Raw genomic sequence first — 12,466 nt, forward strand, 5'->3', positions numbered from 1 at the left:
AATGTAGGTCATAGCGGGCTAGCAGCTGCACATCATTAGAACAGAAATGGTGAAGCTTGTAGGGCTTTATAGCATTCCTGTAACTAATATTTATGAAAAGTGGTTTTACAGTGGATAAATTATTAAAAAATTGCAAGGCATTGATTGACTATACTTCATCCAAATCCTCGTGTCAGAATATTAAACCAGTGTAGATGGGAGTCTGTGCCACAACAGCAGAAAACGATGAAGGAGAAAGACATGAGTAGTTTGGAGCACATCATTCTTGCTAGATGTGTAGTTTATCATAAACGACACACATATGAGATCATCAGTTACAGTTTTAGTCCACATGAAAACATTGTGGAATACTTAAAATTTGTTGCCTGGTCAGAGAAACACTTCCTGTTAGACCAAACTGATGATAATGGTATGATATGCAATATCCATGACATTGCCTGTTTAACAGTAGCTCCACTGCATGCCTACCCATGCTGCATGAGGACCACATACTGATGTCTTTTACTATCCAAGCTGTGGTGATTTGCTGTTCTTTTAGCAAGTCTATGGTTCCTTTCTTTCAGGAGTGCTAGTTCTGCAAGGTTCGCAGAAGAGCTTCTGTAAAGTTTGGAAGGTAGGAGGCGAGGTACTGGCGGAAGTAAAGCTGTGAGGACAGGGCGCGAGTGGTGCTTGGGTAGCTCAGTTGGGAGAGCACTTGCCCGTGAAAGGCAAAGGTCCCGAGTCTTGGTCCAGCACACAGTTTTAATCTGACAGGAAGTTTCAAGTTTCAAGTCTATGGTTGTTCAATATAGCTTATGTGATTGGTTATAATGTTCTCACTGACCATGTTATTACCTACAAATTATCCAAAGTTTCTGGCAGAAGTAAAAGTAATATAAAATTTGAATAACACAAAATGACTGCATACTTTACGTATGTTCACAGTTTCTTGTGGGTTTGAAACGAGTTCAATTTCAACGCGCTGCATGAGGCCAGCCAACTGTTCCCTGACGTCTCGTGCACGTCGCAATGACCGATGTTGAATAAAATTTTCATAACACCACTGTGTTGAGAACTCTGTATCAGCCCACTGGCTGTAAATGTTCAGTAATGTCAAGTGGTCTCCACCAGGTACAAAAAAGTTCTTTCTTGCTGTGTCTGCATGAATAATTTTGTCCTTTGGCCGATAAAAGATTGCGCTATTCACAGAGAGCATTGCAGCAATTGTTAGTATCTCTTCTGAGCATTTGTACCTAGAAATGAAAAGAACAGAAATCACATACAACTAAGCGCCTGTCATTTGAGAAACTACAAGCGGCACATAAAAAAGAAACATTTACAACAATTTAATGATCACAAATGAAGGCTTAAGAGTATAAAATTAAAAACATTTTAGAACACATGAAAACTCATTACAGCAGATAATGAATGCCTGAAATCCTGATGGCAGTTCTCAACAGGAAATGAAATACCATCAGTTACAATGTGCACTATAAAACTAATGCTGTGAAAGGTTGGTTTGGTTGGCATAAGAGCTTTACGTGTTTGAGATTGCAAACACTGTAATATTTTTTGAGAGAGAATGCATAAGTAACTTGGTTTAAACTTTTTTAATCCTGAGTGAGAGAGTTCTGCTAAATCATTATATTATTTATAGCATTGTAGCAGTACAGTAACTGTGCACTGTACAGCAGAGATGGGACTTGTGGCTTTGACTGCGAGTGTTTTACATACATTTTCGTTGCCTAAACCATGGGCACCTCAATGTATGATCCAATAGTACTCTGTACAAGTACCAAAACACTTATATAAATTAAAATGCTACCATGAAGCTGCACAGAGTATGAGAAACTGGCTGACATACATGGACTGTTATTGAAAATCTGAGTGCAGGATAATAGTTCTGCTCTCTGCTCATAAAGTTTTGTACTTGTAACAATGGGTTGGGACCTTACCAAAAGTATAGTAACATTCACTTATATCCTCCTTGCTTATTCAATCACAGATTAATTTAATTCCAAAAGAGCAGAATTTCTTCACTTCATCTACAAGAAGGTGCCCACTTTCGATGCTAAGTTTGACAGTAAAATCATTTATGCTTCTCCTTAATATTTTTGTCATTCTTTATTTAATTTCAATCCATATTCTATGTTCTGTAAAAGTTCATCCCACTCAATGGGTCCTGTAATTTCTCCTCATATCATGGAGAACAGCAACATCATCGCGAATCTCATCATTGATATCCTTTTACCCATATGATTTCTGTAATTGCTTTTGATACACAGGTTGAATTTTAGAGGAAAAAGATTTTTTTCGTCTCAGGTAACATACCTGTCTTTCCTTATACTGTTTACCTATTTCTCTGAGGATTTCAAACATTTGTACCACTTAATACCAAGAAACACATTTATTCATTGTTGGCAAATCCTACAGAATTGTCTTGATTTTTCTTAAATTTTACTTCTATTATCAAGCATAACATCAGAACTGCCTGTCTAGTACCTATACTTACCCTAATGTTAAAACTGATCATCATCTAACAGAGCCTCAATTTTCTTTGCTCTTCTTCTGCATACCATTATAATAAGCAACTTGAACTGCCACACTTCCTGCGTGCTATTTCTCGCATTTACATGCGCTTGCTTCAGGATAGTGTGGACGATATCATTCTATACATCCAATACTGCCTCCAGTCTCATAGCTCCTACACAGTAATATGAATAATCACATTGGTGCCACCTTCTTCAATAATTTTGGAAATTCTGCAGAAACGTTATCTATCTTTCCTGCCTTGTTTAATCAGAAAACTTCAAAAGTTCCATAAAGTCTGTTCTAACAATGAATGCCCTATATCCTCCAAATCAACAACCATTTCTTCTTTCACCAAGTTGACTGACTGACAGACAGTCAGTTTCTCCATTTCATAGAGGCCCTGAATGTACTCTTCCTACTTACCTATTCCCTACTCTGTATTTAACACTGGAATTCCTTTTGTACACTTTTAAGTTGAACCCTTTACTTTTGCATTCTCCGAAATTTATACTCGATGTGATGTACATGTAAAGACAAAAATGATTACAATTTCACAAAAATTGGATTCAAGAGAAAGAGCTTAAAAAATTAAGTGGGTCAATAACGTGTTGGTGTCAATAACATTTTGGTCGATCTCTGGTCCTTAAGCAAGCAGTTATTTAGCTCGGCACTAATTGATGTAGTTGTTGGACGTGTTCCTTACAGATAATGTGCCAAACTCTGTTGAAATGGCTTGTTAGATCATAAAAATCCTGAAGTGGTTGGATGGCCCTGCCCATAACGCTCAAAATGTTCTCAATTTGGGGAGAGATTCAGAGACCTAGCTCACCATTATGAAGACAAACAGTAGAAACTCCCTCCAGGTGTGCAGGTGTGGGATGGCACTATCTTGCTGAAATATAAGCCCAGAATGGTGTGCTATGAAGAGCAGCATAACAGGGTGTAGAATATCATCAACATACCACTGTGCTGTAAGGGCACTTTGGATGACAACCAAACGGTTCCTGCCATGAATTGTAATGGTGTCCCAGACCATCACTCCTGGTTGTTGGGTCATATGGCGGGTGACAGTAACACTGGTATCCTACAGATGTCTGGAGGATCCCTAGACACTTTGCTGGTCACTGGGGCCTAGGATTCAACTGATTGGAGTAGAACTGTCTTCAGTCATAAGTCCTACTTTGAACTGAGCTCTGGTGACCACCTGGACAGCGGTGGGATACCAACCTGAGCATCACCTGCCATACGGCCAGACAGCCAGGAGTGATGGCCTGGGGAGCCTTATCATTTCATAGCAGGACCCCTTTGGTTGTCGTTCGTGGCATCCTTAAAGCACAGTGGTATACCAGCTATATTCTACATCCCACTTTGTTGATCTTCATGGAAAGCAATCCTGGGCTTACATTTCAGCAAGATAATGCCTGCCCACACACGGCAAGAGTTGCTAATGCTTGTCTCCATGCTTGCCAAACCTTGCCTTGGCCAGCAAGGTCACCAGATCTCTCTCCAATTGAGAACATTTGGAGGATTATGGGCAGGGGTTTCCAACCAGCTCGAGATTTTTACAATCTAACATGCAAATTTGACATATTTTGGATTGATATCCCTCAGGAGGACACACAACAATGCTATCAACCAATGCCATGCCAAATCAAATAACTGCTTGCATAAGGGCTGGGACTGGACCAACATTTTATTAATTTGATCGATTTGTGAAGCTCTTCCTCTTGAATAAATTGTCCACTTTTTCTGACATTCTAATCATTTGTTTGTCTGTACCTGTACGTCACATCTATTGATTTCCATGCTTCCTTGCACTTCTTGTTAGTTTCATTCCCAAGTGATTTATGCTGCTGTACTTCTTCCTTCTGTTCAATATTTTTCATTTCCTTTGTTCATCAACCCACTGAAGTATTTCTTCTGTGAGCCACAATTTCTTTGCTGTTGATTCGAGGGTAGTCCACAAAGTAAGTTTTGTTTCTATTTCTATCCGCGATAGTGCTATGACTGCAGTTCCAAGCATGAGCCGCAGTTACTCTGACTCAAGAAGAAGACAAGTACGCAATTTTCAGATCGCTGCTGCCGACGTGTGCTTTATAGTACTTCTTTATAATGTCAGCCGTAATTGAAAATGCTGCCATGTGTGAAATCAGCTCTGTGATTCATTTTCTAAATGCAAAGAAAGTTAAGCCAAAGGAAATTCATCAGCAAATCTGCGAGGTTTATGGACAAAATGCTATGAGTGATTCAATGGTCAGAAGATGGGTTAGACTGTTCAATGAAGGACGTCATCAAGTGCATGATGAAGAATGAAGTGGACGCCCGTCTGTGGTTACTGATGAACTGGTTCACACAATTGAAGAGAAGATTAATCACAACCGTAAGTTTACACTTAGTGCCCTTGCTATGGAAGTCCTGCAAATCTCACAATCACTAATTCATGAAATTGCTACTGAAAAACTGAAACTTCAAAAACTTTGCTAATGTTGGGTACCCAAATTCTTACTGAACAGCACAAAAAGCAATGGATGGGCAGTGCACTTCAGCTTTTGACACGCTACAATGAAGAAGGCGATGGTTTTCTTTCTTGGATAGTCACAGGGGATGAAACTTGGGCGTTGCACAACACCCCTGTAACAAAACGGCAATCAATGGAACGGCGGCACACTTCATCCCTAACGAAGTTTAAGCCTAAACAAATCTTGACACCTCAAAAAGTCATGTGCACCGTTTTCTGGGATATAAAAGGCATTTTGCTGACTGATTTCATACCACAAGGCCAAACAATCAATGCACATTGTTACTGCGAGACCATTAAGAAATTTTGCCGCACAATACAGAACAAGTGCCAAAGATTACTGTCAAAAGGTGTTTTTTTCCATGATAATGCCCGACCTCACATGGCGAATGTGACCAAACAACTCTTACGGGAATTCCACTGGGATGCGTTTGATCATCCTCCGTACAGCCCAGACCTTGCTCCTAGTGACTTTCATCTCTTCTTACACCTAAAATCTGTCCTTGGTGGTCAACAGTTCAACGATGATGGCGAGCTGAAAGAACATGTTACCACATGGTTGAATACTCAGGCCTTCTATGAAGAAGGCATACAAAAATTTGTGCCAACCTAAGACAAGTGCCTACAAAATTTAGGAAGCTATGTAGAAAAGTAGTTTAACAGTTGTAGATTTTTGTACAATAAATATTTCTTCTGTATCTGTACACGTTTGTTTTATATAACTGAACAGAACTTACTTTGTGGACATACCTCATATTATCCTAAATTTAACTTAACAGATCTATCTATTCCCAGAAGACTTAGTTCCCCACTCTGATGAAACTGCTTCAACTTAACAGCTGTGTCATGGTGTCTCAATGTTTCACTGAATTTCCTAATGGTCATCTTCAGGTGAAGATTTCACCTGATGATAATGAGTACAATAATAATTGAAGCACTGCAACAAAATGATGCCACAAATTGGCTCATGACCAAAATTCACCAATGAAATTCACTGCGCAAACCTGCATTCCCATATAATCTTTATCTTCTTCCCATTTCACTTCACTGACCACCCGCTACATATATATTCAGGCTTTCAATTTCTCTTTGCAGGTTTACTAGTTTTCCTATCACATCAAGGCTTCTGATACTACATGCTTTGATCTGTAAAATGCAATCTTTTCATTGATTTTTCAATCTTTTCCACATGGTCACCTCTGCATTCTGCTTCTGGAGATCAGAGTGGGGAACTAAGTCTTCTGGGAATAGATAGATCATCACGACACTTTTTTGGTTGCATATCATGTTTCCTGTGGATACATTTACATCTACATCTATTCTCTGTAAACCACCATGAGGTGCATGGCAGAGGGTACGTACAACACTGCACCGGTGGTTATTAGGGTTTACTTTGTTAACAGACTTCATCAGGATAGTTTACATCTATCTTCAAGTGTCTTCCAATTCAGTTCTTCAGTATCTCTGTGACACTCTCCCACAGATTAAACAAACCTGTGACCACTCATCCCGCCCTTCTCTGTATATGTTCGATATCCCCTCTTAGTCCTATTTAGTATGCGTCCCACACACTAGAGCAATATTCTACAACGGCTCACACGAGTGATTTTTAATTAATCTCCTTTGTACACTGCACTTCCCCAGTATTCTACCAATAAACTGAAGTCTACTGCCTGCTTTACTCATGACTGAGCCTATGTGATTACTCCATTTCATATTCCTACATTATGTTACACCCAGGTATTTGTTATGAGTTGACCAATTACAACAGTCACTCATCGGTATAACAGACATAAGATACTACATTTTTTTCATTTTGTGATGTGCAAAATTTTACATTTCTGGAAATTTAAAGCAAGTTGCAACCTCAGCACTACTTTGAAATCTTATCAAGCATTGACTGAATATTTGTGCAGCTTCTTTCAGATAGTATTTCATTATAGATAACTGCATCATCTGCAAAAAGCCTGACGTTACTATTAACATTGTCTGCAAAGTCATTAATATACAAAACAAAGAGCAAGGATCTAAACACACTTCCCTGGGATACACTCAAAGTTACTTCTACACCTGATGACAACTCTCCATCCAAGGTAACTTGCTGTCCCTCCCCCCCCCCCCCCCCCCCCTTCCAAAAGGTCCTGAATCCAGTCACAAATTTCACTTGATATCCCATATGATCAAACTTTTGTCTCTAAGCATAGATGAGGTACTGATTCAAATTCTTTCGGAAATCAAGAAATACTGCGTCTATCTGATCTCCTTGATCCAAAGCTTTCAGTATATCATGTGAGAAAAGTGTGAGTTGGATTTCACATGATCTATTTTTTCGGAATTCATATTGGTTAGCTTTCAGTATGTCATGTGAGAAAATTACAAGTTGGGTTTCACATGTCGAAGTTTTCAGAATTTTTGCCGGTTGACATTGGGGAGGTCATTATGTTCATATGTTTGGGATAAGAATATATTGTGAGATACTATAACAAACTGATGTCAAGGATATTGGATGATAGTTTTATGGGTCACTTCCACTACCCTTCTTGTAGATGGGTGAGATCTGTGCCTTTTCCCAAGAACTGGGCACGATTTTTTATTCAGGGGATGCATGGTAGATTATAGTTACAAGAGGATTAACTCAGACACAAATTCAGTACATTATCTGACAGGAATTCCATCAGGCCCCAAAGCGTTATTCATTTTAATGATTTCAGCCGTTTCTCAACACCACTGACACAAATACTTATTCATTAATCTTTTCAGTGGTACAAGGATTAAATTGGGGCAATCAATTCTCCTGGGTTTTCCTTTGTAAAGGAACATTAGAAAATGGAGTTAAGCATTACAGCTTTTGTTTCGTTATCCTCAACTTCAGTTCCTATCTCATTTGCTAGGGACTTGACACTAACTTTGGTGCCATTAACAGTCTTTACATACAACCAGAATATGTCTGGGTTCTGAGAAAGATCATTTCACAATATTCTGCTACAGTAGTCCTTGAAGGCACCACGCATTGCTCTCTTCACAGCCAAACTCGTTTCATTCAGAATTTCACTATCTATAGCCCTATGCTTTGTTTTACACCTATTATACAGTAATCTCTGTTTCTTTAGAAGTTTCTTTACAGTGGCTTCCATTATGGACTGTTCTACTGCGTACATATCTATCTAGAGTACGGTCAACTATTTTTTACACTTGAGCCATAATCCCTCTACATGTTCCTGCCTTGTGCTGAAAGTATCAAGTTCCTCTTTGAGATATGACACTACAGATTTTTTACCTAGTTTACTGAACATATATATTTTTCTGATTGGTTTATTTGTCCTTTGTACTTCGGTAATCATTGTTGCCACAACCACATCATGGTCACTGATACCAGTTGCAATGTGGGCATCCTCAAAGAGGTCATGTCTATTTGCTGCCATTAGATCCAATACATTTCACCAGGAGTGTGGTTCCTACCTATCTGTTCTAGGTAGTTTTCAGAGAAGGCATTTAGTAATGTTTCAGAGGATGTCTTATCATGCCCACCAGTAACAAAACTTATTTTCCCACTTAATTGTTGGATGAATAAAGTCTCCGCCAATGACGACAGTATGATTGAGGAATTCACATACAAGTGAACTGAGGTTTTCTCTAAAGGTTTCGGCTACATCAGGAGAAGAGTCTGGTCCACCTGGATATCTCACATTATTTGTCTTTACTGCAGTGGTTTGCATTGTCTTCTAAATCCTCATGCCTTTGGCGATTGTTGATTCTTCCATCTTTATGGAAAGTTTCGCCATCTGAAGGACAAGAACGTGCTCAGAACCTCTAATCTCTGGATGACTCCTCCATCAAGCTGCCTCCAGATGATTAAACTTAGTATCTGACAGTGATTCCTATTCCCCACCCAGTCCAAATATAAATACGGAGAAAGGTCAGAGATACGCTTCATAACGTACCTGCAGCTTGCTCCAGCAGAGTGCGCCACCGGCACATAGGCCCATCTACTGATGTGGCAGTGTTTATAAATACCACAGTCCCTCATTTGACCAATAATTCTCACTATTCTCTGAAGCCTTCAATAAGCTCTATTGATAGCAAAGTGACTGACCTTGCTATTTTTAAATTTTGTGATTTGTATCGCTCCCTGGACTTTTTGCACACACTTATAATTACTTTTGCTACACACTGGACTTTGCTTCTCGCCATTCACTTTGTGAACTCCGTTGTAATCGACCATGGAACTGCCTATTTGTTTCACTGGTCTCTGCATTAGCACCTGTGCAAATGATCGTAAACTATATTCTACTAGTGCCAAGTAGAACAGAAATTCAGTATGCACTCTGTCTTCTAGTAATAAAGTGTACTAAGTGGTGCAAAAACTGTGCCCACTCTTGGCTCCTAGCAGTTTCAGCTTTTCTACTGACTGAATTTTAAGGTCATCAAATGCACAATTAGGTTCAAATTTAATCAACGTATTAAGCAACATAAACAAACATATGCAAAATAGACTCCTGATTTGCAAAGCGTACCACACAAATGTGATTTTTTTCTGTGATGTTAGCTCCTGACGGCAAAATTAATGCAAATGATTTAATCATCTGATCCAAACCTGAACAATGTGCTGAAAATTGCCAAAGCTCACAAAGTATCGGTACCAGCACAAACTACGTTTCATGATAATTCATTCTTAATTATAGTACTAGTAGTAACAGTAGTAGTAGCATTCACCAGTCAACTGATGACAACCAATTAAAGTCGTCATCTGGTTTACCAGGTGCCAGTATTTTAGCAAGATATCATTCAGTAGCTACAGCGGTAGTTGGCTGTCCACTGTTCTCATCACTAGTAGACACACATCAAGAGACAAGCTTTGTTTGCAGTTGGCGTGTTCCAAAATGAGCATAAGTTCATACAAAAGTCTGCTCCATGTTGCTGTCAAAGAAGGAGGGAAAAAAGATTGGAGCTTATTGTTCAATCAACAATGGGGTCATTAGAGACAGAGCACAAGCTCTGATTAGGGAAGGGTGAGGGAGTAAATTGGCTATTCCCTTTTCAAAGGAACCAACCCAACATTTCCATAAATGATGTACGGAAATCACAAAAGGCTGAATCAGTATGGTGGCATGAAGATTTCAACAACCATCCTGAACGCTTGACCAGTGTACTAACCCCTGTGCTACCTCAAACGGTGTGCTGTCGAAGTTTCCCAGAAAAGTTGGTGCAACCTACTCATGTCCAAATTGTGGCCCAAGGCATCGATAACATCACTGCTGTCCCATGATGTCACCTGTTTTGCAAGTCGCAAACTGGGGCATCTAACACGCATCTGCCTTGGCAGTGACACCAGCAGCAGCAGACAGGCTGCAGAATTTCATGCTGCAGCTGGATGTTAATGGAGTAATAGCAGAATTCCAGTCGGATACAGGTGCAACCGTGTCTGTGATTAATCTGGACACATACAGGCATACCAGATCACCACAGCTGCAGCACATTCAGTGCACATTGGTGAGGTACAATGAACCATCAATTGCGTCATGGGTCAGCTTGTAGACCAAGCTAAGTAAACATACAGCTTGGGAAATAATCCTACTGGTAGTAAACTCTTGCATGACAATTAATATTTTTGGATTCGACCATATTATGCTTTTTAGTTTCTAAATTCAGACCAAAAGAACCTAGTTTGAACCACAATTCCATTCAAAGAGCTTGATACAGGGTGTGTGCAATATAGGTTTTGAACCTACATTAAGTTGTGCCCATGTATCTTTAAAGCAATCACCAATGTCTAAGTTTTGTAGAGCATGTGCAATCAAGTTAAAGCAGAGCTACTTAGATTTCATTGTATGGAAGTAATATCCCCAGTATCATCTAGCCTGTGGGCAATGCCAATGGTAGTAGTTAAGTAGCCAAATGATGGTGACTTTATATCTTTCATTAAAGCTTAAGCTTTAGATGTGTATCTCATTTGTAAGCTAGAGGAATTGTTGGAAAAATTGAGGGAAAGGAGGACGGAGAGATTATTTTTCCAAAATAGATCCTTGTGATGTCTGTTTTCAGTTGCCTTTAGCTGCCTGTAGATGGTCAGATGAAACAGTTTTTACTGATTAATATTCCATTCAGCATATATTGTTGTAACAAATAACCATTTTGAGTCATTACCACTCCTGCAATATTTGAGCACCTTCAATTCCATGGTCTGCACTGTCATCAACAAATGTAGTTTCTTTGAGCCAAGTGTAAACTACCTCAGACATATATCAAGTAAGCAAGAGCTCATGCCCACAAAGGATTATATGGACACAATCAATAACTTAACAACTCCTCAGCACCCGAAACAACTACAACTGTTCTTGGGCAATGTTCATTATTGTGCAAAATTCATTCCCAATGTGGCCCAGATGTCCTTCCTGCTTATTCAAACTGGGCAATCAGTGCTTCATCAAGTGAATGTTCAACATTTACACGTTTCCTTTTCTTGGAGAACACTGACTTGATATCACATGATTGACTGCTGTTCTTCCAGAATACATACTTCAGATGATTAATTTCAAAACCCAAGAGGTCCTTGTCAGGAACAGTTTTTGCTCTGTGTACCAGCATATTTAAAGTTGCTCTCTTCTGGACTGGATAGTGAAAACTCTGTGCACTAAGATAAAAATCAGTGTGTGTTTGCTTGCTGTACACTGAGTGGCCGAGACGTTGAGCTGACTTTCGTTGTACCAGAACATCTAAAAACTGTAGTCTTCCATCTTTCTCCGTCTCAATGGTGAACTGGATGTTTAGGTGCAAGCTGTTCGCATGTCCCTGGAAATGTTCAAGAGCTTTTACATCGTGTCACCAGATCATAAGCATGTCGTAAATCTAATGATAAAGTGAAGATGGTCAAATGGGAGCCGAATTTAATGCACATTCCCAGAAAAAAAAAAAAAAAAAAGGCATTGCTGGAGACAACCCACAGCCATTCCATCCACCATGTCATAAAATTTACTGCTGTACAAGATGTAGGTGGTCTTAATAACATGTCGGAACAACTTTATCATTTGAGGAGGAAAACGTTCTGCCAACAGTTTCAATGTGTCCTCCACATGAACTTTTGTAAATAGTGAGACCACATCCAGGCTGAATAAAACATCTTTTGGGCCAACTCTAATTTGTTTAATTTTCTCAATGAACATCTGCGAGTTTCTGACGTTATGTTCACAGTGGCCATGGCCTCAATGAATACCTTCCGTGTGGACTTGATGTAATCCATACAACCTAAGTCTGGGAACTTGTGCTCTAAATTTTTGATGACATACTCTGGTAGATGAGAATTCTCCAGGAGCTCCACTGTTTTTCTGCTGCATGACAGAGTAGGGTCCCATTTTAGGCATCTGAATAAGCTGTCTTAATTATGTTGGCAAAACTATTGATTGCTGCACCACAGCTTGGTTATTGGAAGAACGAATACAT

General features: G+C 39.4%; 1 protein-coding gene across 1 annotated transcript in view; it reads right to left on the minus strand.

The window, feature by feature from the left end:
- LOC124798487 (pre-mRNA-splicing factor ATP-dependent RNA helicase DHX16) overlaps positions 1-12,466 on the minus strand; it is a 135,735-nt gene that overhangs the window by 23,482 nt on the left and 99,787 nt on the right. Inside the window, exon 14 of the mRNA XM_047261925.1 lies at positions 908-1,232. Within this exon, the coding sequence (XP_047117881.1) occupies positions 908-1,232 (325 nt within the window). The remainder of the gene's footprint in view (positions 1-907; positions 1,233-12,466) is intronic.

This window comes from Schistocerca piceifrons, chromosome 5 (assembly GCF_021461385.2).
Source record: "Schistocerca piceifrons isolate TAMUIC-IGC-003096 chromosome 5, iqSchPice1.1, whole genome shotgun sequence".
Classification (NCBI taxonomy): domain Eukaryota; kingdom Metazoa; phylum Arthropoda; class Insecta; order Orthoptera; family Acrididae; genus Schistocerca; species Schistocerca piceifrons.